The following is a 26402-nucleotide window of genomic DNA, read 5'->3' as shown; positions in this document are numbered from 1 at the left end:
TATACCCCGCCGTTTCTCCTAGCAGGAGCCCAGGGCGGCATCATGGTTAGAATAGGTAAAACTGACCATGGGGGAGGAGGGGGAAGGGAGAGAGGAGAGGGTAAGAGGAAGGGAGGGGAGAGGGGCGTGGAAGGAGGGGATTGGAAGGGGGTGGGAAGGGGCAAAAGGGAAGGGATGGGAGGCAGGAGGAGGAGAGGGCAGGTTTGATCATTTGCATGTTTACTGAGTTCAATGGGATTTACTCATGTGCAGTCATGCTTAGGATAGGTGAAACTGACCTAGGAGAGGGGCAGAGAGGGGAGGAGGAGGGCAGGGAGGGGAAGAGGAGGGCAGGGAGTGGAGGAGAAGGGCAGGGAGTGGAGGAGGAGGGCAGGGAGTGGAGGAGGAGGGCAGGAGGGCGAGGGAGGAAGGAGAAGGGGAACAGATTGGGTGGGTGGGCACTGGGCAGTGGGGAAGGCCTTTTCCTTTCCAAAAGGAAAACATTGTGAACAGTATCATTTTTCAGCATTTCCCCCACCTTTATATTCTACAGCCTGCAAGTGTAGTCTCCCACCTAAATTTAAACCAAAGCTGTCACTGGCCACATCCACACCAGACCTTTATTTCATTTTAGACAGTCATGACTTCTTCCAAAGGATTCTGGGAAGTGTAATTAGTGAAGGGTGCTAAGAGTTGCTAGGAGATACCCTGTTCCCCTCACAGAGCTTCAATCAGAGCAGCTTACTATTAAACCATTCTGGCCAATGGAGCTCTGTCAGGGGAATAGGAGTCTTCTTTCAGCATCCTTCACAAGCTACACTTCCCAGGATTCTTTGGGGGAAGCCATGACTGTCTCAAGTGAAATAAAGGTCTGATGTGGGTGTGGCCCCCTGATTAGGCAAGCCAAGCAGATGTGAGTCTGGGTTTTAGAACACTGACAGTTGGTTCCTACTGAGCATGCCCCAGCTTATAATTGACTTCAATGCTAATTTTCTAAAATTAATTAAAAATCATCCAGGCATTTTTTTAACTATTAAACTGCAGAAGATGAAGGTCAGAGTATGGGGCAAGGTCAGTAATAGGATTACAGGTGCTCTGTGAACATGGCTGATTTTTAATTAATTTCAATAAATTACGAGAACTCTTGACAGAAAAAAGTCCAAAAGAGGTCTGTTTTTTTCCTCTCTCTCTTTTTACACTTTGCACTCTTGATTCTTTTTGACTGCTTGTGTATCGCCATGAAAACTTAGAAGGTTGTTAAGCAAGAATTTCTGAGTTCAGGACTATAAGTTCCGTAAGGTTTTGTTTTGAAATGAGCTTATGGGAAGCACCAGAATGGCATGGGGGTATTTTCAATGCAAAAAATCCATGCTGGCTATAGTATACAGCCACTTTTGTAGCTTTATAATAAATAGGAAATGTGAGAGGGAGAATCCAGGATGCTAGAAAAACATGTTTTATTCGTAATCCAAACCCGACACGTTTCAGCCTTGTATATTTAGGCTTTCATCAGGGGAGTAAAGCCTAAATATGCAAGGCTGAAACGCGTCGGGTTTGGATTACAAATAAAACATATTTTTCTAGCATCCTGGTTTCTCCCTGTCACATTTCCAGTTTTAGATGCTAGCCACTTTCCTTTGTTGTATAATAAATAGGCAAGGAGACACCTGCTATTTCAATCCCAGCACATTTCTCTGTTTTATATACTGTATTTGCTCTTTTCATTTTCCCTTGAGAAAAAAATACCTTGAGAAAAATGCCTGTGCTCTGTTACAGTTTTGAACCTGAGGCTTTTGAACAAGTGTTTAAAAGCACTTTAAGCCTCTGTTTGTAGTTGCGATGCTCTGAAAGTTTAGCAAACTTGTTCTGACTTTATGTGGTTTCAGGAGAGTCGGTTAATTGATGAGTCCCCATTATTATGTAATGAGTGAAATAACTTCTCTTAAATGGTTCTTTCTTGCCCTTTTGATACTGCTTTTTGTCCTCGCCACTTGGTGGGGCAGCACAGGTAGGATGGCGGTGTTCACTTACCTTCCCAGTGCCAAGCATCAGGGCCAGTTCCTGAGAGGGAGAGTGGGAGGAGTATGAGTGGGGAGCTCAGTTCGGTGCAGGAGTGGTAGCAGAACCAATCTAATGGTCCTGCTTCTCCATCTATAATGCACTGAGCTCCCTGTGCTTTGCCCCCTCTCTCTCAGGAACCGGCAGCAGTGCTTGCTGTTGGGAAGGCAAGTGAGCAACAGCTGAACCCTTACTGCAAAGGGGTCTTATTGTGGGATCAGTATTCCTCATGCATGCAGGTTTTTTGCAACATCCACATGACATTGTCATCAAAATGCCAGTCTGTACTCTCCGCACCCTCCTTCAATCTATCTTTACCCTTTCTGGTGGAAATCTGTTATATCAGATAGGTGCCCTCTCTACTGTCTTTTCGGCGCCTATTGAAGACCCTTCCTTTTTCAACAAGCATTTTAAGTAGAGATTTTGATCCCAGTCTGTATTTTTATTGGATTTGAACTTGTTTTTATAAATGAAACACTTTTCATTATTTTTATATATTGAAATTATTTTAATCATTATACATGAAACTGCTTTATATATGTTTTATTGTTGATTTTTTATTGTTAAGTTGCTTTGAGAAATTTCATGGAAGTCATTCAATATGGAAATAAATAAATATGTAAATAACTGTTTTCAATAGATCAGCACCTCATTTATAGGATTAAGCTTCCATCTGAAAGCACCCCAGGTAAGTTTTGATTGAGATAAGATGTGGGAAACAAACATTTATTCATGAATTAAAGGAATCATACATCAGGAAAGGGCCATAAAGCATCTGCCTTGCATGCAGAAGATCCCAGGTTCAGTCTCCGGCATCACCAAGAAGGACTAGAAGAGAACCTTGCCTGAAATTCTGGAGTGCCACTGCTGGTCAGTGTAGACAATACTGAGCTGGATGGACAAATGGTCTGATTTAGTATAAGGCAGCTTTCTGGGTTCCTATATCTATTTACACACCCCCAGGGACTCTCAAACACACACACACACAGACTCCCAAACAGGACACTCCCCCCCAATGGATCGCCAAGCTTCCTCTTTTCCTCCTCCCCAAAATGGGTCACTAAAGTTCCTTCTCTCCTGCCCTTTAGACCTTCTTCTGCAAGGAACAGGGAGGCGGTCAGCCAAGCCAAACAACAGAGGAACAATGGGGAGTGGCTGGGGCAGCACTTCAAGCCACTGTGTTGCTCTCCTGCCCCTTCCCTCCTCTTTGCCTTCTGCCCTCTTTGCCTTCTGAGGCTGTTGGTGAGGTAGAGGGGGCAGCAACAGCAGAGCAGGATGGTTGATGAGGAGATACCCTGGGCTGTCCCGACTGTTTCTACATGGCTCGCCTGCCCCCCAGTCTCCCACCTTGCTTACTCACTTGCCTCACGCCAGCCGCACTCACCTACCACTTGCTGTCTTTGCTTGCCTCATGCTTTCGCTACACTTGCCTCATGCCTGCTGTGCCTCTCCGCACCCCCATGGAACGCTGCCGTCATACTGCATGACGGCAAGATGGCTTATAAAAATGTGTGTGTGTGTGTGTACAGAGAGAGAGTGTCATGGATGGTTCATACACAATGTTAGCATGCCAAAAATTATGGATGAGGAAGAAAATTATTTGATTCGCATTTTAATGCAAACGTCTTAATTTGTACCTTCTGAACCAAAAAGCAAACTGAAAAGCAGTGATCCTTCAAAATTTGCATCTCTCTGAATTTTGTGTTACAAAACTACATTTGTATGGAAAATTGCAGACAAATTTGCATGTAATGGGAGAAATGTATATGTTTTTCCTGCAGACATTTTTAATAGAAAAAAAAAACAAATCAATGCAAAAATTGGGCAAACTGGAAAAATGGGAAATAGCGAGGACTAGAAATTGACAAATTTGTCCATGCCTACAGTGGAAAGCTGTGCTAAGTTGCAGTGCATGCATAGGAACCAGTGCATAGATTAGAATGGTTTTATAGAGATGCTGGGCTGATTGGGTCCTAAAGGGAACATGATTTGGCCACACCCAATATCTCATATAAATTGGCTCTTGGGCTGATTCTATCTATTGGACATCATGTGGTTGAATTATAGGTTGTACAACTTTGAGTTCCCTCTTTGCTAGGTTTTTGAATGTTCCTCTGCGTTAAAAGTGATGTTAAGCCATTCTCTTTGATGTGCTAGTTTTCTACTTATAGGGATTTTGTTTGTGAGACGATTTAAAAACTCTTTTCCCCCAGTTATGGAACTCCTTTTCCTTAGGAGCATGGATAGCTTTAACACTGTTTCACCCTAAGGTGAAAGGTGTTTTTCTTTTCCCAAGCTTTTAGAAACTAGATTTTGGGTACTTCAGTTCTGGTTGGTATTGCTTTGTTGATTCAGATTGTTTTACTGCTCTGCTTTTAAATTGTATATTTAGGTTTTGCGTTGATATATATATGTCTCCCATGCAGCCCACTGTGCACCCTCAAAATCTTCTGCAGAGGATTGGGGGGAAATCTGGAGCAGATTTTGGAGGCTGTGCGAAGAGAGGAAAGGAGGGGAAAGGCCTGCTGTGTAAGTGGAATACCACTTCTGCAGTGTTTGAAACCACCCATTGCCTTTTCGCACTGACTCTGTCCCATGTGAGGCAAGGTACCAGATTATTCATGCTCTTCTCCCTTCAGCTGCTCACTTCTCTGTGTAAGCCAAATAAAGATCCATGCAACTGGAAACAAGCAGCTTGTGAGAACAGTCTTTATTGACGGGGAGGAGGTTTGTCTCCCAGACTTAATCCTTCCCAGTAAGTGTGTATAGGATTGCAGCTTTACTCATTTCAATTAGCAGATTAATCAACTACAGCTTTGGCTGATTAATGTGGAGGAATTTAAATTGGTGGCTCCATGAGTGAAAAGCATACTTTACTTTGTAAGGCTATTTTGGTTCTGCTGTGGTATAGGGAATGAAACAAAAATTAAAGTGAGGCCTTTTCCCCTTCTAACAATAACTGGTAGCTTTTCGTTATTATATTGTAAACCAAAACACACTTCCTTCAACTCCTATAAACAAGGGTGGGGAACTTGTGGCTCTCCAGATGTTATTGGGCTCTAGTTCTCATCAGTCCTGACTATCGGCCATGCTGTCTGGGGGGGTGGTGGAGTCCAACATCTGCATAGCCACAGTTTCCCCAACCCTGTTCTATAGGTTTTGATAATATACACATGTATTTAAATTTGCTCATTTAATTAACAAATGCATCATTCAAAAGGCAGGTGAATAGTCAGCTGTAATCTTTTGGCAATCCTGGTATAAATTTAATTCTGCCCATTGCTTGAGTTCAGCAGTCTCAGTAGCTAGCCAGGGCTATACTAGGCAAGGTTTGATTTCTTTTTGAAGTCTTCAGAATCTCAAAAGCATGCGCCAGTTCTTCTGAAGTGTGGTATCTCTGGTTAATTTTTCCATACCCCCATCACTGTAAACTGTGAGCTTCTTTTGCTCTTATCTTTCCCCTTTTGCTTTTATGTTTTTAATCACATTTCCCAACTTGCATCGCTCCAGGCAAAATGAGTCATGTTTCGTCAGTGAGGGTTTTTTAAAACAACAACAACAAAATATTTCTTTGCTTCTTGTTATGCACAGCCCTGGTATCATTCTGCTGCATCTCCTCTCAATTTCCCCCCCAAGACATTTGAGGATTAATTGTAAGGATGAGCTAACATTTGCTTTCTTTCCCTATAGAGACAATCAATAAATGTACCAATGCAAAGTTCTTAAGCATGCAGCACTTGACAAATATATGTGCTGACACTTTTAAAATACACATGCCATAAATACCACCTCTTCATTAGCCAAGTGTGGTAGATAATTATCACCTGTGTGGAATAGTAATTTCTTTGCCTGCCAGGAATTTGCACTTGGGGGGTGGCTTTTTTCCCATTGGCCCAGTTGTGCCCATTGTAAAAGGAACGCAGCTACAGTGTACATGTCTCTACACCTTAGAGTGGATGGGGGGGACCTTTTTCAACCGGAGGGCTACATCCTGTTCTGAGCAACCTTCTGGGGGCTACATGGCAGTGGGGGAGTGTGGTCAGAGGCAAAAAATAGGCAGTGCAATGGCTATGAATTTTAATTTTGTACAGTAGGCTAATTTCTACACATACACACAGAGATCTATTCAAGGAAACAAGAGGCATTACCAGAGGTCAAGGTCACATTTCAACCAGGCAAAAACACTTGAGAGGGTGTGAAGCAGGGACAGTAGGGGTGTGTGGCTGGGGAGGGGATGTGGCCTGAAGAGAGTCCAAAAGGCCAGATGGAGAGGTTTGTGTGGCCACTCTCTGCCCTTAGGCCTGAAGTACATGAAAGGTTGTCACACAGAGGAAGGCCAGGATCTCTTCTCAATCATCCCAGAGTGCAGGACAAGGAATAATGTGCTCAAGTTGCAGAAAGCCAGATTTCAACTGGACATCAGGAAAAACTTCCTAACTGTTAGAGCCGTACGACAATGGAACTAATTACCTAGAGAGGTAGTGGGCTCTCTGACACTAGAGGCATTCAAGAGGCAGCTGGACAGCCATCTGTCGGGAATGCTTTGATTTGGATTCCTGCATTGAACAGGGGGTTGGACTTGATGGCCTTATAGGCCCCTTCCAACTCTACGATTCTATGATTCTATAAGTTACTTATCCCTGACTTCAAGTGAATTCACACATACATTGTAGTTACACAGTAGGTGGGTTTAGGGATCCACCTGAACATGTCAACATTCAAAGTGTGGGTGGTTGCAGGGATGCTTATGCAAGACCAACCCTGAATGTCGTCCTGTATGTCACACACCCCTCAGTCATAGGGTTGCCAGGTCTCTGGTTTGTACCCGGAGACTCTGGAATTTTGGGTCCTTTCTGGGTCTCCGGTTGAGTTGCCTCAACCTCTGGTCTCTCAGCTTTCATTTAAAAAAATTAAGTTTCTAGGTGGTCTGGTTCAAGAAATAAACACCAAAACGTCAGCCACTGCCCCTCCAACTTCTGTTAAATGAGCTTGTAGGTGGCTGCTGTAACCCCACCCTTTCAGGTTTGTAGCATAAGTGAAGTCAGGATTGTGATTGACAAGGGATTTGTTGACCTCCAGGCAATAGCTAGAAGCCATTGCAAGTACAGAAAACTGTTGTTTTTTCCTGCTTGTCTGAAAATCTCATAAATGGAGTAAGTTTACAGCTTTTAGCAGTAGGAAAAGTCTCTTTCTCTGTGTGTGCAGGAGCTCTAAATACCATCACAATGTGTCATTCTTTGCAAATTATGAGGAGTCAAACAAGTTTAAATTTTCCTGGGCTGTTGAAGAGGGCAGTGTTTTGAAAACCTTCCCAATATGAAGATTTAATCCTTTACTCGCTTTTCTGGGAGTAAAGCTGCAATGCTAATCCCACAAACAGGGAGTAAGCTCCAATAGGACTTACTTTTGAGTAGACATGGTTAAGATTGTGGTGTAAATTAATGGAAATTTTGAGTGAACATAGCAAAGGATTGTGTTTGTGCTGTAAATCTTTCTTTCCCTCTCCAATGCTATTTTTAAAGTAATTAGGCAGGACTTACTTAGGTGTCACTGCTTTTATTTTGTAGGAAACTAATACTGATTTTATTTAAAAAAATGTTCTGCAATGACCAACTGGTTTTGACAATAAACTATTATATGGGGTGTATGTATTTTACATCTCCAGTGTGTGTATATATAGAGTCTTTCCAACAACCCTGTGAGGTAGGGTTACCAATTGGAAACCAAGGCAGCTCACAAGAAGAAATAAATCACTTTAAAATCCAATAACCATACAAACAACTACAAAACTGTTGCAAACCAGCTTAAAGTGGCATGATTCTGAATTTTGATTTGTGTGAGTGAAGTTCCTTATCACTTGAGGATGCAGTTCCTTGTAGGGTTGCCAGGTTCAGGGCCTGAGACTGATCCTGTAACAATTTGTTACAAGAGCAGAACAAGTACTATGTGGCACCCAGAACAGGGAAAGCACACCTTGAACTTGGCCTGGTTGCATATCAGCAACCAGTGTGGATTTCAGAGCAAATGTATTATGTGCTGATAAGGTCTCATTCATGTTAGCAATCATGCCACAGTATTCTGCACTAACTGCAGCCCCTGAGTCAGGTTGTGCTGCATGGGGATTTCTGTGACCTTGACTAACTGGCTGCCAGGATTTTTTTAGTTTTGGTTTTTGGTTAGAAATTCTGATTGGTTGTGGATTGCTGAGTTTTCTCCCTTACTCATAGGAATCTTGTTGTGTAGATATGGCATTGCATTTAGAAAATCATTGCTATCTTTTCTTTTTCTATTTGCATTTCATTTACTTTTAACCTCACTCCCTTATATCCATAGAAGCAACAACAGTGATTTCATGCACTCAGTTCAACCTCCTTAAACCCACTGATGATGCACCTTGTCATTTGCATGATGGTTTGTTTTTTGCCCAGTAGTGGTAAAAGAGAATTCACAAATTGGGAAGTGTGGCTGCAATTGTTGTTATTCCCAATCTATTGCCTGTGAACATAAACCAAACCATGTGTGTTTTCTCTCTGTCAATTATTACTCACTGGAATTGGGTTGGCTGTCAAAGTGAGTCTATAACAGCCTACATGACAGGCAGAAAAGGGTAGAGAATCTTCTTAACTCTTACTCATTTCTCAAACCTTTTTCTGAAGTGAAGGGTCAAGTCTGTAAAGCGGGTTGGAGCAGCCATGTTAAAAGATAGGGGCAGGGCATTCCAGGCAAGGGGTTGCCAACCTTGCTTGGATATGGATATCTTTGCAGAGGATCCCTAGTCAATCTTTACCAGCAGCACAACCCTAACCATATCAACTCAGAAGTAAGTCTTAGCATGTGTTTAGAATTGCAGGCTTCAGGGGTATACATCTGTACTCCTGAGTGCTCCCATCTAGCATCTCCATAATTCTAGGCTCCTTTCTTTCTACAGTGGCCTTCTGGTGACTGGCCTGGCCTGAGGGCACTTAAACCCTTCTTGCCAGAAGCATGTAGGCTAGATTAAATGTTCCCTACCTAGGAAGATCGGCAAAGAGCTTCTACTTGCATCCACTTGAACATGAGTAGAACTTTGTGTGTATTCAAGGCCTATTTAATTAACTAATGAATCATTCAAAAGGCAGGGGATTAAATCAGCTATATTCGATTTGCAATCATACTGTAGATTCAGCTCAACCCATTGCAAATATCTATTGGTGTTCTAGTAGAAATTCCTGGCAGACCTTCCCTTTGCTATACAAGAAAAGAGGGGGAGTGAGAGGCATGTGTGATGCGCATGAAGATGCTGGTGATGGGATTACATGTGTGGCCCTGCCCCATCCACACTTGGGGCCTTTCTGCACTATATATTTATAGCAGTATTACACCACTTTAAAGAGTTGTGGCTTCCTTCAAAGAATCCTGGGTGGTGAACTGTATTAAGGGGCCTCAAAGTTGTTAGGAAACCCCTCTTCCTCTCGCAGAACTACAATTCTCAGAGTGGTTTAACAGACAATCCCTCTTCCCAGCAAACTAGTGCAGATGGGGCCTTGCAGCATTGAGCATGACGACAAATGCCTGAAAGCACCAACTGATTGCCTTGCATCTGTGAGACAGCCATGACAGACCAAACATAGAACCCCTTCACTCAGGACCCTTTTGGCCCATTAGTCCACTGCATGGGGTCATTTGCCCTCCAGCAGCAGTTTTCCTGGGTGCAACCAGTTTTTCAAAGTCTGTATTTAAACCAATGGACACAGTATTTGAGATATGGATTTGAAAGGCTACATCTGGGCTCCCTGGGCTCCTACTGGGAGGAAGAATGGGATATAAGTCAAATAAATAAATAAAATAATATCTAGAGTGGAGGGCAATTGCCCACAACTCACTCTCAGAAGAGGAGCTTCTGCTGGGATTGGCTTTTGCCCATAGCCTGCAAAAACTAAAGCATTTGCAGGCTGCAAGGGATCCAGGAAGCTTGCAGAGCTTCATGATCCCTGGTTGCTTTTAACAACTTCACATGAGCGGTAGAAGTTCCAGTGAAGATCTGCCTGACCACACAAAGTTGTTATTTGCAACTGAGTATTATGGAGCTTTGAAGGTCTGACAAGCAAATGCTTCCCGTAGCCAGGAGAGGCCATGCTAGGACTTCTTCTGTCTGCACAAAGTTGTCATTTGGGGCTTTGGGGCTTGTGGTCAGGGTTAAAACAAGAATCCTTCTCCAACTCAGATTTTCATTCAAGCCAGAGAAGAATTTAGGGGCTTCATGATGCTCATTTTTTCTCTGTGGTAAGCATTATGAGCCAACAAAGCTTGTATCCATCCCAATGAACTTCCCCAGCATCTTCAGTAATAAGATGATTAGTTGTGTGTGTGGATTAGCTCTCCATTGACAGGCACAACCCTACCCAGAGATCTTGGTAGACTGAGATTCTCTATGTGGTATCAGAAGAGTTAGACCTGAAGCTACTAGAAAACTTTATGAATGTTTCTATAAATATGTGTCCAGTCAAGCCAAATACAGTCCAATAATCATGTACTGTGGCTTGACAATCCACTTGGCGCTTCATTTGCAAAAGGCGGGAAGCAAAAACACTCCTTTAAGGCTGCCACACTTGACTAGGTTTGGCTTTCTGGGTGACAGGTGGCTTTCAAGTGGAGATCCAATGTGGTGTAGTGGTTAGACTGTCAGACTAAGTTTGTGGAGACTTGGGTTGAAATATCCACTCAGTGATATGGAGAAAGAGATCTGCCAGTTTCAGTTCTCTCAGTTTCTCATGTTTCCAATCTTAAATTTAGTTCTCTACATTTCTGCAGCCATTTGCATTTTTTTTCAAAAAAAAAATCCTCCTGAAAATTCTCCACCATTTTAGTGTGACTTTCTCCTAGTAAACACTTTTTTTGTAGGCAATTTTGACTAATGTACACCTTTTTGTAAGCCATTTCTCATCATTTCGTGCATGTTTGCATATTATTTTCACTCATATTTATTTTCGTGCACTCTTTCTGCTAATATATGCATTTTTGTAAACACTGTTGGGTTGGCAACTGCATTGCAAAATTGGAATGAGTGCACATTTCGAAGGATAGCTGTGTTTTGGTTCTCATTGATTAAGAAAGTGGAATTTGGTAGAGTTGGCTTGATATGTGAGCTGAATCACATTTCTTGTGATGAAGTTAACTGGGATGAATTTTGAGGCAGACTTTACCACTCAGCCTAACTTAGCTCACAGGGTTGTTGTGAGGACAAAATGGGGAGAGGTCAGAACCCGATATGCTGCCTTGAGTTCCTTTGAGGGGATATAAATTGAACAATTTTAAAAAGTGCCATAGTGGTTCTTGAGTTAAATCAAGGATAGTCAACCAGGTAGGGATGTTTGAGGAATTTTATCTTAAGAACACAGGAAGTTTCTGTATACCAAATTTATTTATTTATTTTATTTTATTTTATTAGATTTTTAAACCGCCGTATAGCTTTCTAGCTCTCAGGGCGGTGTACAAAAAGGTAAAAACAGATTAAAATACAATAAACATGATAACAATACACTGTAAAATGTAGAAACAAAATCAAGACAAAGACAAATTAAAATAAAATTAAATTAAAATGCCTGGGCAAAGAGGTAGGTCTTTACCTGGCGCCGAAAAGATAATAAAGAAGGCGCCAGGCGTATCTCATCAGGGAGGGCGTTCCATAACTCGGGGGCCACCACTGAGAAGGCCCTAGCTCTGGTTATTACTCTCCGGGCCTCCATATGCATTGGAACCTGGAGAAGGGCCTTCGATGTCAAACGTAGTGAACGGGCAGGTATATAGCGGGAGAGGCGTTCCACCAGGTATTGCGGTCCAATGCCGTTAAGGGCTTTATAGGTAAGAACCAACACTTTGAATCTGGCCCGGAAACATATTGGTAGCCAGTGCAGCTGGGCCAGGACAGGGGTTATATGATCATATTTTTTAATCCCAGTAAGAACTCTGGCCGCAGCATTCTGCACCAGCTGAAGTTTCCGAACCGTCTTCAGAGGTAACCCTACGTAGAGTGCATTACAGTAGTCCAATCTAGAGGTTACCAGAGCATGGATAACTGTGGCAAGGTTCTCCCTGTCCAGATAGGGTCGTAGTTGGGCTACCAGCCGAAGCTGGTAGAACGCATTCCGTGCCACCGAGGCTACCTGAGCCTCCAGAGACAGGAGCGGATCTAATAAGACCCCCAAACTACGGACCTGCTCCTTTAGGGGGAGTGTAACCCCATCTAGGGCAGGTCGGACATCAGCCATCTGGGCAGAGAGCTCCCTCACCAACAGCATCTCAGTCTTGTCAGGATTGAGTCTCAGTTTATTAGCTCTCATCCAGTCCATTATCGTGGCCAGGCAGTGATTTAGTACATCAACAGCCTCACCTGGAGATGGCAGGGATTGGACCTGGGAATGTTTGCATCAGCTGCAGCCCCTCCTCATTTAAATTTCCATGTGAAATGACCTTATCTGCACCTCTCAGACTAATGTATGGATTGCAGCTTAGCTATTTCCTGAATTTTGCACTGAATGTTGCAACACAGTTCTCAACAGTTTAAATGTATCAAAATACACTTTTAATTAGTATTCTGAGAGAAAACATATTTAAATATGGTATTCAAATATGTAGTTTGAGTATTTTTTAAAAATAATTAATCATGCAGTTTAATGTGGAAAAAGCACATGCAAAAGTGATACGGACCAGAAATATTTATTCCAATCATTTGTATCCTACTCCTCAGCCACAAAGGCTCTCAAACCAGTTAGCGCTCAAGGTAAAACAAGTCAGCCTCTGCCTTCAGGCTTACAATCTAAAAGACATGGCAGAAAAGGAAAAAAAGGGGGAGAAGGGAGGTAAAAAAAGCAAACTCAGGTTCTTAACATTCTTGACATGTCAGTTCTTAAAGTTACAGTTCATATAAAGGGATGGGTGGAAAGCACCCATTTGCATGATTTACACTCACAGCATGATTTACATTAATGCCAATATTAATAATGAGTCCTTTGGGTTACTTCATAGACAGAACACACACATGCGCACACACACACATATTGCCATGAGTTGGATAGATGACCACCACTGACTTGCACCCTTTGGTTCCCCAGGCCTGCATTCCATCTTGTGCTCATCTGGCCATTAGTGAGAGACATGTTACACCCATATTGTGAAAGGTCCTTTGAAAAATAACAACAGTGTTGGCAGTGCCCAGTGGGAAATTATGTAACCCTCTCACATATTGTAAGTCCCGCTTGTGTGACAGGCAGAAGCTCAGACCGCTAACACCTGACAGCTGATGCCTCTGCCACACTCCTCATTTTGAGCTGTTACTGCCGCCTGTCAATGAGGTCCCCAAGGCAATTCATCAGAAAGCAACAGCTAGCCTCAGGGGACACCTGCAAACTAGCCTGGGTCCCATTCTGGATCTCACCAAGTGTCACATAACCGAGGTTTGAGTGCCTATATATAGAGAGAAAAAATATTGTTAAGACCTACATGTCACTGCTTTTTATTTTGTTGTTGTTTCTATTGAGGATATGCGAAGCTAGTGAGACATCTGCAAATGAACCCAGGGATCCGAGACAAAGGCGGTGCTATCGCTTTGCACTGTGGTGCCATAAAGTGGCACTTGGAATGCAAACAGGTGAGGAGGGACTCGAGTTTTTCCATATAGGTATTATACACATGGAGAAAAGGCTTGGTTACAATGACACAAAGCTGAGGGAGTGTGCCTTAGGAGAAGAGACTGAATAACTCACTTTTAGGGCTTTTTTTTAAAAAAAATATTTTGCTACTGGAACATCTAAATGCCTGAGAACACAGATTTTTTTTAACCCTTAGGAAGAAGCTTGTTAAGACTGAAAAATCAAATTACAAAATGACAGAATTACATTTGCCAGTGCAGTGCTCCATTCCTCCCAGCCAGTCACTCAAAATAAAAGCAGAATATATTTTAAATTTCCACCACGTCTTCTCCCAGGGGACTCTGGGGAGGAGGAAGAGATAGAGGAGATGACAGCTGTATTTGCCTTTTGCTCTTATATTATTTTTTTATGGGGGGGAAGGTTGATGTGAGAAAGGTCACCTTGGTGCCAAGTGGACATCTTCTCTTTGAAGGTGTGTGTGTAGAAGCAATTCCTTTGCTTGGTGAAATTTCTTGTCTAACGGAAAATGACAAATAATGTTTGTTGTGCCTTCCTATTGTGGGTATTTTCGGTTGGCAGTTTTCCTATAACCTTCCAAGAGGAAATGCAGGAAAAAAAGATCTTAGATCCAAGCTTTGCCAACCTGGCACTCTCTGAGTGTTGTTGGACCCCCCACTCCCACTAGCACTTGCCAATAATCAGGGATAAGGGGAGGTGGAGTCAACAACATCTGAAGGGCACCAGGTTGGCCAAGCCTGCTCTAGCCTATGAGGAAAGCCCATGGCACTGGGCACAGTTGGAGTTGCTATATGTATGGATCTCCTGTAGTTATTTTAACTGGTGTGCCATAGAAATAGAAACCAAGCCTGTACCCACAAATGAAGTCTCGTGCTATTTCCCTGCATTATTTGCTTTCTGGTTTTGCATCACTCCAGTCTCTGTAGCAGATAGCTCATTCTGCAGCATTTCTATATTGGGTCAGATTAGAACTTTTAATCACGGTACACAGATGCAATAAAAAACACCCACCTTCTGGAGAGACTGCTCATTGATCTCTGTATGAGTCACTGTTTTGGTACCGCCTTCTTCCAGTGAAGAGGGGAAGAGGCATTGCTCAGTAGCAGAGTGTAAACTTTGCATGCAAAGGTTCCCAGTCTCCAGGACCTACCCTATCCAAGTAGGGCTGGGGAAAAATCCTGGGTGAAACGTTGAAGAACCACTGCGAGTCATTGTAGACAATGCTGAGGTAGATGGATGAATGGTCTAAGATGGTATAAGGAGACTTTGTATGTTCCTAGGGATGCCCAGCTCAGGTGTCTCTGTGTGCACGCGCGCACGTGCTTTAAAGAGAAACACAGGGAAGTGTACTCCTCTGCAGGTAGGTATATTTTTATTCTTACAAATTCTAAAACCTCTTTCAGGTTTAAGAGTAAATCATGCCTTCAATTTCAGGAAATAAATGAAACTTAGGTATTAAAAAAGTAGGAAGCACTGAGTTATGTTATTGCCATCATTTTTAATTACATAAACTACTTCTCCTCCCCCACCTGAATACACCCACCCCAAGAATCTACTTAATAAAATATAGAGAATGAAAGCATTTCTTTTTTTAGTAGTTGGCTTTCCCGCTCGTAATTCTCAGATCCTTTTGGCTTCATTCAGAGATCATGCCAAAACCACAATTTGTAAAGCCAGATAGTAGTTTTTTAAATATCTGAACCTATGCTATGGTTTGTGAGAGGCTTTGAAACCAGGATATCAAGTCATGGTCTGAAGATGGTTTGCAAACCATGGTTTGCACTAACTGTGGTTTGCAGTTACATCTGAATTCATAAACCATTGGGTTGGATCCAGATGTAGAGTAGACTCATTGAAATCAATAGGACTTAAGTTAGTCATGATGACTAATATGTCCCAATGACTTCAAGTATGACTAAGTACTACTCTAAATATGACAAAATTTGGTCCAACTTACTAACAAACCATAGTGAATGGTGGTTGCTCCATCTCAAGCGATTGCAGCATTATGGAGATGGGAGTAAACCTATGTAGCGAAATGTTAAGCAAGTGGAAAATGAAGACATAAAAGCATCTCCAAGCCATGGTTGCCTCATATGTTTAGAAGCTCAACAATAGTGTGGATTCTTAACTATGATTAGCACAAATCAGTTTGGCATGACTTCTGAACTGAACAATGGTTTTGTGTTCCCTAAGCAATAAGATGTTCTTAAGTAGCCTTTACATGGCCAATTTCCATACAGTTCCAAAGGTGGCATAAGGGAGTTGTAGTCCAAAACATTCAGCAAGCACAGATTGGTTGTGTTTTACACTATAGGGCAATCCAGTTTAGCCCAATTGTAGCTAGACTTAAAAGTATGATATAGCTGTATATGGTTTGTTTAAAACATTGAATTATCTGCTCATGTTTAAGCTCTTCTTTAAAATAAAGTAGTTGGGTGGATTTTTTGGGTTTGTACACCTTTAACTTTGTGTTAGGACTCTTATGCAAATAATTTTATTTGATACTCATGTCTGCTTGGTTTGGAACTACAAAGTTGACTGGTTTAGAGATGGCTGGGAAGTCTGAGGTAGGAAAGGAATAGCGTAGACAGATCTCTTAATTCTGAAATGGGGAACCTGTGGCCTTCCAGATGTTGTTGGATTCCATAAGCCTCCCTCTGCATGGCCAATAATCAGGGATGATGGGAGTGGTAGTCCAGCACCATCTGGTGGGTGACAGGTTCCCCATTCCTAATTTAATCTACTCTGTGCTTTGGCAGAAGAAACTCCACTTTTAAGCACACTGTTTTAGCTCCTTAATCTCAACCAATTAAACCTATCTAAAGAGATTATTTTGGAGCATTTAAAACCAGCTTTTCCTCCCCATCCTTGTGACCCACTTAGTCTCTATCTCAGAAGACAATGAAAGTAAGGCATCAGGAGGAGGCTGAAGGACCACCTATAATGGGATTTTCTAGATGAAAAGCTGTGCTCATTCCCCATTATTCAGTAAACACATTTCCTGCTCTTGAAAGTGTAATGCTAAGAGCAATTAAAAGTGACTGTGTTTGTAACTTCACCTCTACCCTGTTGTAGCCTTTCTCTGCAGATAAACAGATGCCAGTGTCTTCAGCAGTTGGCAATGATGATGAACTGCTAACACAGTGCTGTTAAAAACAACAACAGCTTACCAGACCTTTCAGAAGTGTAACTGAAAAACTCCATACATCACAGCAATGAACATTGTTGCACATATATTTTTTTTAAAAAAATATTTGAACATTTCAGTTTTCCTTCTTCTGCCCCTCTTGTTTTGCCAATTAAATTATCTCCAAAATTAATTCACTGAATTCTTACACTGCCTTGCAGAGAGACACTAGCAATGACATAGGACTCAATTACTCCCTGCACTCGGCAGGTGCATTCTCTATACTGTTTTCGGAGCCTCCTAAAAACATTTTTGTTTAGGCAAGCCTACCCATATATGTAAAGTTTGACATTTATTTATTTATTTATTTATTTATTTATTTATATATATATCCTGCCCTTCCTCCCAGTAGGAGCCCAGGACTCTTACTTTATAAAAAAATATTTTATAATGTATATGTTTATACATAATGTATACGCTGATTTTATTTACATTTTGATTTTTTTAGGCCATCTTGTTTAAACTTCTGACTTTTACTGATAAGTTTAATGTCTTCCTAACTATATAATATTTTTGTAAGCCATCATATTGTTACGCATGGGGGTGGGGGTGGCAACAGGATGGCAGGCAAGTGACACAAGGGAAGGAAGCAAGGATGGTGGGCAATCGGGTGAGCGAGTGAGCATGGGGGTGAGTGGGGTGGGCAGACAAGTGCAGGGGTGGGTGAGCAGGGGGTCAGGGGCAGACAGGTGGCAGTGACAACATGGGAGGCTGGTAAGCAGTTGAGGTGGGATGGCGGCAGCAGCTTGAGCAGGCAGTAGGCCAGTAAGCTGGCTAAATTAAATGGCAGAGAGTGTCTGGGGAGCATTTGGGGAGTTGCTTGAGAGTGGGAGGCACTTTTGGTTCTTGCGTGGGGCCGTAGGTATGTGTTTGGGAGTCCCTATGTATGTTTTTGGGATCTCTCTCTCTCTCTCTCTCTCTTTGTGTGTGTGTGTGTGTGTGTGTGTATGCAGGTGCCTGGGCATCTGTGGGTATGTGTTGGTGTGGGTATATTTGGGAATCCCAGTGGGTTGGAAGTCCCTGTGTGTGTGTGTTTGGAAGTCCCTCTGTCGGGGGGGGGATTGGCGCACAAAGCCCCCCTGCGCTCATGCTGGGAGGAAGGGTAGGATATAAATCAAATAATGAATGAATAAATAAATAAATAAAATGCAGGAGCAAAATACCTAGTATAATTTATATTTTATGAAGTGTTTTGAAGGTCTTTTTGGAGTTTTTTTATATTAAACAGCATACAAATTCTGGCAAATAAAATCAATCAAAATTGCTGCTATGAACCGCCAACAATGCAGTTTTCTAGTAATCCATTATCCCTATTTTGTCTGCCAAAAATGTTAGCTAAACAGCCCTGGGTGAGAGCCAAGGTGGGTGCGTGAAGTCTTCGGTGAGAGCCTGGAGGCTAAGGAGGGGCGGTGTCAGAAGGAGAAGGAACTGATATCTGTTTATATTTATTAGTAATTTTTATTCATGTAGCATTTGTATAAGTAAAACTGTGCATTTTTGTAACATTTGTTGTTTAAGTTGCTTGTTGTTGATGTAGTTTCCTGTGTATAACTTAGAGATATGTTTACATATTAAGCGGCATACAAGTGGTCTTAATAAATGAATCAACAAATAAACATAGGAAATCCACAATTAGAAGGTGAATGCAAGAACACTCTCCTGCTCATGTAACCCAGCAACTGGTGGCATACTGCCTCTCATACAGGAGGCCCGTTACTAGTAGCCATTGACAGGCTGATTCTCCAATTAGGGATGGGGGGGGAGAAATTCAATTCAGTTTGCATTTAAAGGTGAACCTACTTAACTCACACTTTCTGAAACAATATGTGAACCAAAATGCAGCCATCCTTCAAAAACTGCACCGTTCCACACTTTGCAATGCAGTTTTCCAGCTCAGTAATCTGAACAAAAATGTGTATTTATTTGTTTATTAAATGTATATCCAGTCCTTCCTCTCAAAGGAGCTAGGATGGCAAACAACAAGTGATAAAATAATAAAAACATCTGAAAAATAATTCCAGTACAGATGCAGACTATGCATAGACTAGGGTAAATCGTGCATACAAAATGCATTATACTAGGGGAAAATTGCTTTGGAAAAACAGTGCACATTAGGCAACATTGAATGCAAAAAAATGTGCATCTTAGGAGAAGTTTGCACTAAAATGCTGATGCATTTCATGAGCTTTCAACAGTTAGCATCAGAAAAGTCTTGAAAATAACGCACATATTTATTTATTTATTTATTTATTAAATTTCTATACCGCCCCATAGCCGAAGCTCTCTGGGCAGTTCACAACAAGCAAGTCAGCAAAATACAATTAAAACCACTTAGAGAACAGTTTAAACATACTAAAATACAAATATACTAGCATACTAAGATGGTAAAATAAGTTGAGATGTTAAAATGTTAAAATATTAAAATTAAGATTATTAAATTTATTAAATTTATTAAAATGCCTGGGAGAAAAGGAATGTTTTAACCTGGCGTCGAAAAGATAATAATGTTGGCTCCAGGCGTACCTCCACAGGGAGATCGTTCCATAATTCGGGGGCCACCACCGAGAAAGCCCTTTTTCTGGTTACCATCCTCCAGGCTTCCCTCTGAGTAGGCACCCGGAGGAGGGCCTTTGATGTTGAATGAAGTGTACGGGTAGGTTCATATCGGGAGAGATGTTCCATCAGGTATTGTGGTCCCAGGCCGTGTAAGGCTTTATAGGTTAAAACCAGCACCTTGAATCGGGCCCGGAAACATATAGGCAGCCAGTGCAAGCAGGCCAGAATCGGTGTTATATGTTCGGACTGCCTGGCCCCTGTTAACAATCTGGCCACTGCATTTTGCACGAGCTGCAGTTTCCGAACCATCTTCAAAGGCAGTCCCACGTAGAGCGCATTACAGTAATCTAATTTAGAGGTTACCAGAGCATGAACAACTGAAGCGAGATTGTCTCTATCCAGATAGGGACGTAGCTGGGCCACCAACCGAAGTTGGTAGAAAGCGTTCCGTGCCACCGAGGCTACCTGAGCCTCAAGTGACAAGGACGGTTCTGAAAGAACGCCCAAACTACGAACCTGCTCCTTCAGGGGGAGTGCAACCCCATCGAGGACAGGATGAACATCCACCATCTGGTCAGAAGAACTACCCACTAGCAGCATTTCAGTCTTGTCTGGATTAAGCCTCAGTTTGTTAGCTCTCATCCAGTCCATTGTCGCGATCAGGCACCGGTTCAGCACATTGACAGCCTCACCTGAAAAGAACGAAAAGGAGAAGTAGAGCTGCGTGTCATCAGCATACTGATGACAATGCACTCCAAAACTCCTGATGACCGCACCTAGTGGATTCATGTAGATGTTAAAAAGCATGGGGGATAGAACTGACCCCTGCGGAACTCCATACTGGAGAGCCCAGGGTGCCGAGCAATATTCCCCATGCACTACCCTCTGGAGCCGACCCGCCAAGTAGGAGCAGAACCACTGCCAAGCAGTACCTCCAACTCCCAGATCACCGAGTCTCCCCAGAAGGATACCATGGTCGATGGTATTAAAGGCCGCAGATAAATCAAGGAGAATCAACAGAGTTACACTCCCCCTGTCTTTCTCCCAACAAAGGTCATCGTACAGGGCGACCAAGGCTGTCTCTGTGCCGAACCCAGGCCTGAAACCCGATTGAAATGGATCCAGATAATCGGTCTCATCCAAAAGTGTCTGGAGCTGGTCCGCAACCACTCGTTCGAGGACCTTGCCCAAGAATGGAACATTTGCTACCGGCCTATAATTGTTAAAGTTTTCTGGGTCCAGGGAAGATTTCTTCAGAAGCGGTCTTACTACCGCCTCCTTTAGGCAGTCAGGAACCATTCCCTCTCGCAATGAGGCATTAATCACTTCCCTGGCCCAGCCGGCTGTTCCATCCCTGCTAGCTTTTATTAGCCAAGAGGATCCAATACAGAAGTGGTTGGACGCACCTGTCCAAGCACCTTGTCAACGTCCTCAAGCTGCACCAACTGAAATTCATCCAATAAATCAGGACAAGGCTGTGTTCCAGTTACCTCCTTTGATTCAACTGTTATAACATTGGAGTCCGAGTCCCGGCGGATGCAAAAGATTTTTTCCTGGAAGTGCCTAGCAAATGCATTACAGCGGGCTTCAGATGGTTCTACCATGACCCTAGGGCCAGAATGTAATAGTCCTCGGACATAGGCTCAACTATGACCTAGTGGATTGAATGTGAGTGGAAACAGACTTTCCTCCAAATCCAGGCCTATCACTAAATCCCTTTAGTTGCTGGATAATACATCTTCCGGGGGACTCTGCTACATGATCAACTTTCAAGACCTCCCCTCACCCAGTCACATCACACAAATGTCCCCCCAATTCTGGCAACCCGTGCAGGTCCTCTCCACCAAACAATGGTTGCTGCAGCAGCATCAGGAAATGGGATGAGCCAAATCTGGTAATTCCCCAATGGGCTTGACTGCCTGTTGCATCCCAATAGCTGCAGTTTATCCCATTGTTTGTATTTGGAAGGTCATACCTTTAGTTCAAGGATGTGGAACCTGTGGCTCTCTAGACATTGCTGGACTCCAGCTCCCATCAGCTCTAGCCAGCATGGCCAATAGTCATGGATGATGGAATATAGAACTCAAGAACATCTGGAGACCAACAGGTCCCTCCCCCCAATGCTTTATTAGAGTTTCTGTAGCCTGCTCTTGACAGAATGTTCAGGAGTAAAAAGGAAAAACAAGGGACTATAATGCCCATGGAGGCAACCTATGTGCATTGTGTGTCCAGTTGAGTAAAAACACTGTTGACATCTTGAGGAGGGGAGAGCTAGCAGTCAATATCCAAACTGTAAACATTATCTTTAAATGGGAGGGCAACTTCATCTAGAATAAGTGAACCGATCACCAACTGTCCCAACATCTTGTCTGGACTGAGTTGTTGCATCTTCCATTCCATTGCTGAGTCTAGCCACCAGCTGAGGATCAGGACACCAACCACTATTTCTGGAGAGGAGAAACAGAACTGCATGTGTCATCTTCATACTGGTGGCACTTACCTTCAAATCCCCAAACAACCTTTGAGAGTGCTGTGTGTATTTTTAAATGAATCATATAGCAGGAGAGTTGAAAGGGGCCTATAGGGTCATCGAGTCCAACCCCCTGCGCAGTGCAGGAATCCAACTTAAAGCATGATCAGCAGGTGGCTATCCAACTGCCTCTTGAATGCCTCCAGTGTTGGAGAGCCCACCACCTCCCTAGGTAATTGGTTCCATTGTCATACTGCTCTAACAGTTAGGAAGTTCTTGATGTTCAGTTGAAATCTGGCTTCCTGTAACTTGAGCCCATTATTCAGTGTCCCACACTCAGGGATGATTGAGAAGAGATCCTGGCTCTCCTCTGTGAGACAGCCTTTCAAGTACTTGAAGAGTGCTATCATATCTCCCTTCAGTCTCCTGCTGGCTTAGTGTGCATTTAAGTTCTAAAATGTGTGGCAACACTAGTAGACTAGGTGCTGCTTCGTAATTGGTGAGGGGGTGTAGTTAACATTCTGATTGTCGCAGCGCCCTCCTCTCATTATTACTTTACTCAGAGTCCGAATGCCCGAAGATAGTTTTATATATTTTATATGTTGCTCTTGGATTGGGGGACTCAATACAATAGGTGGATCTGTTGCACTGCACATCCTTTTATTATCTCCAAGGAAATCGCACCTTGCTTTTAGATGTGAATAATGACCTCCTCTATGCTTTGCTTTTGCTTTATTTTGTTTGGTTTGACTTTTTCCTTTTCTTTTCCTGTGACAGGTACCACTTTAACAATATATATATATAGTTTCCATTTTGGTCATGTACTTACTCTAAGACACTTTCCTCACCTTGACTATCTAATTACGATCTAATTATTACATCTGGGTAAGATTACACTGCACTCAGACTCAATAGAGGGAGGCAATTTTCATTACAGAGTTCGTTAACAGTACGTTACATTATCTCATTCTGCGCTTTTGTTTTAGATGCAAGACTGGGTATTGCTCTAATAAATTATTCTGCAGCATTTGCAGTCTTGAGATTCACAGTCTGAGTACTGAGAGGGGAAAAATTGCAATCTGGGTGAGGCAGGGTCCAATATATCACAATTGTTCTCCTCATTATCAGAAGATGATAAAGGGAAAGGAGAGCTTCACCCTGGAGAAATCACTTTGACCTATATCTTTACATGGAAGTAAGCAAAAAAGAATGTATATAGTATTTAATTTCCAGATAGACGGCCAAGGATTTCTTGTTTCTCTCTTCTATCTGTAAATGAAATGCTGCACAAAATCAAAACAAAATACCCTGTTAATCTCTTGCAATTTTTTCCAAGACAGTTTTTGGCACAATCTCTTAATAATGCAAGATTAAAATTTGTGTGGGTTATTGTTGCTTAAAAAGTTTCCCAAAATGTTAACAAGAGAAGAATCCTCCCCTTCCCAGTTATTTGTGGAATTTGCAGATTTCTGAGCAGGACCAGCATTGTACTTTTTCTTTTCCTACCAAGGGAGTTGCTTTCTTTCTGGAGGACTATTCACATTAGTCTCCGCATATACTAGTCACTGAGCTGTGGGGTATCCTGGATTCCAGCTATGCCAGGGGCATGTTAGATGTCAGCTGTGGGGGATGATGGTGGACAATTTACACTGATGCTCTACAAGCCTAGCATATGTCAGATCTCTGGTGTCTCCAAGATTCTTTCAGTTTTGGGCATATCCAAAAGCCAGTTCACATGACTTTTCTTTTTTTGTTGTTGTTGTATACATCTATGAATTTTAAAGTCTATGCCTAAAAAACTAATCTACATGGATATGAAAACTTGGGAGTATGTTGACATCACGTTATATGACTTATTTTACTAGATATTCTAGAAAAGAGAGGAGGAGGAGACTGTTTTTTGAAGACCACAACCATGAAATAAGAGACGTCACACATGTGAAATTGGGTGAAAACTTGGGCCACGTTTATTAAAGTTAATAAACACAGATAAACACAGATAAACTTTATTCAAATAAACCAACTATTTTGTGGGAGCCTACGTATTAATCCCTTGGGCAAGACCCACCCTGCTGTAAAAGGAGGTGGCTTTAACTCCACCCCCTTCCATCAGCCCCATCCCTAAGGGTGGGTAGGGAGGCCTTCCTGACTCTCTCCCAGTGCCCCACAACTCTGCACAGGTTAACCCCAAAGGTGATCCCTACCTGGTTAACAGGCCCCCACCACCCTGGAAGTTGGGTGTCACCTTTTACCTTGAAGGTGCCTAAGGGTGCTCAACAATAACCTAACCTATGAAACCTCCCACACATACCCACCTAACATGACCATATTAACCTATTTACAAATGATAAACATGCCAGATCCAAATCACAGTGCCAAATTAAACCAAATCAGAATGAAGGGTCAAATCGGACCAAATTAGAGAGACAGTGCAGAGTAGGTGAAAAAAAAAGTCACCAGAAAAATGGCTGACCAGCAAAAAAACTTCTACTTGATCACCTAAAGGTCAGGCACCACAAAGGCTGAAAAGGCCAGAAGAGAGAGAGAGGAGCAGGCTGAAAAGGCCCTTGACACTACCCTACTCTCCAGGCGACGTAGTGTGCATGTTAAGCGTGGCTGAAGTCATGCCAGACTTTGTTCGTGGCACAGCCGCAAAGCCCGTTGCCTCAGAGGTCATTGAGCCCAAGGGCTGAACAGGAAGTGTCTAGATCTGCCTGAGACAAATCCAGGTTTTGAAACATACTAGCATACTGATCAGAGAAGTAGGATGAACCACAGCTCCCTATCAAGTGTTAAGTCAGAGGCAAACCTAAGCTTATTGTCACATGATGTATGGAATGGCCCTAAGAGTAATCCACAGGAATGGCTTTCAGAATGTAGCTATTTAAATTTAATTATTCCATTTCTCTCATGTTCAGATTGGAGCTATTCAACTGGCCCTCCAGATGTTCTTGGATTCAGCCTCAGCCAGGATGGCCAATGGTCAGGGGTGATGTGAATTGTAGTCCAACAATGTTGACTACCCTTGTTTTAGATAGTCCCAGCATTCTCAGGAAACAGATAGAGAAATGCCTTTCCCAAAACACACACTTTGAATCAAACATGTGTTTTCTGTGAGACTGGCCACATTCAATATGTGTGGGTGCATTCAACTACTAATGAAAGTTCCCTTGTTATCTGCTTTTTGGGAATGTGTCTGGTTCTTTAAATGGCACTCTAAAAAGTCTGCCTTGACTGAAAGCCTTTCCCCAAGGACTGATTATTTTTGACCAAAGGAAAATGACTCACATTGTATGTTAACCTTAGTCTTTCATTACTGAAAATTACTTTCCCTTGTGTGACCATTCCAAGCTGACAGAACCTTCCCATTCAGCTTGAACTTGATTTCCAATGCATCTGATATCTTCATTTTTTAAAAAAGATCTGAGTCTTCTCTTGTTAATCTTTGTTTTGGGGAAAATAGATTAAATGCATTTAACTGTCCACTTCATTAACTTCTTGGCGTAATTTATTAGACCAAGAAAATCATGCCAGTAGGAAATGTAATTGCTGAAATGGGCAGAACCTGTTGTCATCAACAGATTCTCTTATGGAAGCAAGTTACAGTTGCAGAAGATAATTGTTGTGTTTTAATTAGAGTTTCATTAGAAGTGCTTTTCACTTCAGAAACAATTATCAAATGAGAGCTTACTTTTTTACTGATGATTTTTTTTTTATCTCAAGCGTACGAGATGTTTTCTTTAGCATGAAGCCGAATGTTACCTTGCTGAAATGGCATGGAAGCTATTTCCACACGACTGGATTCCACACTTCTCTGGTAATGTCATTAAAGAGACTGCATGTGGGGAGCTCTGCTGGATGATGTGGTTCTTTTCCATGCCACCATTGCCTCTTCCAGTGAAGCTGATGCAGGAAATAAATTTGTTTATCTGAACCAAGTTGATCTTCTGTATCCAGTGTAGGGAGCCTTTTTCAGCCCAAGGGCCACCTTCCCTCATGCTCAACCTTCCGGGCACCACATGTCAGTGGCAGACAGAGCCAAAGGCAAAGATGGGCAGAAGAACAGATGTGACTCCTGCCTTTGTAAAGTAGGCTACATTCAAGCCATGCAAAAGTCAAGAGGTTTCTACACAAACAACAACCCCTGTCCCTCATTTCACCATCCCCTATCCTGGCTAGCAAAAGGGTGTCTCACAGTACAAGGGCACATTCCAGCCAGGCAAAGGTTTTACTTTTTTAAAAAAATCAATATTAACATTTTAAAAAGAAATATTGCATTGGTTTTGATTTTATTGTGTATGTGTGTTTTGGCACTCCACTTGGGGCAACCTTTTTTTGTATGTCAAAACTTCCTTCAGAATGGTCCATAGATCTGCAGACTAAAACACAAATCTACATCTCATCCTGAGGACAAGTTCAACAGGATGAATGTATAGGGTTTGCTATAAATTCTGGCCTGGATCAAAATTCTCAGCTATCCCAAGTTCCATATCATACCTTCCAA

The 26402-nt window shown here is 42.4% G+C and overlaps 1 protein-coding gene across 1 annotated transcript; it reads right to left on the bottom strand.

Annotated features, from left to right (window-relative positions):
• Window positions 1–11609: 11609 nt before the first annotated feature.
• On the bottom strand, window positions 11610–20727 carry LOC133377174 (uncharacterized). The gene is made up of 2 exons (XM_061610667.1): window positions 20149–20727; window positions 11610–12224 (listed from the first exon to the last, which is right to left on the bottom strand). The coding sequence occupies exons 1-2, from the start codon at window positions 20725–20727 to the stop codon at window positions 11610–11612; spliced, it is 1194 nt and encodes a 397-aa protein (XP_061466651.1).
• Between the last annotated feature and the right edge of the window lie 5675 nt (window positions 20728–26402).

Source organism: Rhineura floridana, chromosome 1, assembly GCF_030035675.1.
Source record: "Rhineura floridana isolate rRhiFlo1 chromosome 1, rRhiFlo1.hap2, whole genome shotgun sequence".
In the NCBI taxonomy this organism is placed as follows: domain Eukaryota; kingdom Metazoa; phylum Chordata; class Lepidosauria; order Squamata; family Rhineuridae; genus Rhineura; species Rhineura floridana.
The sequence above is the reverse complement of the archived record's forward strand: the minus strand, read 5'-3'. Positions and strand labels throughout refer to the sequence as shown.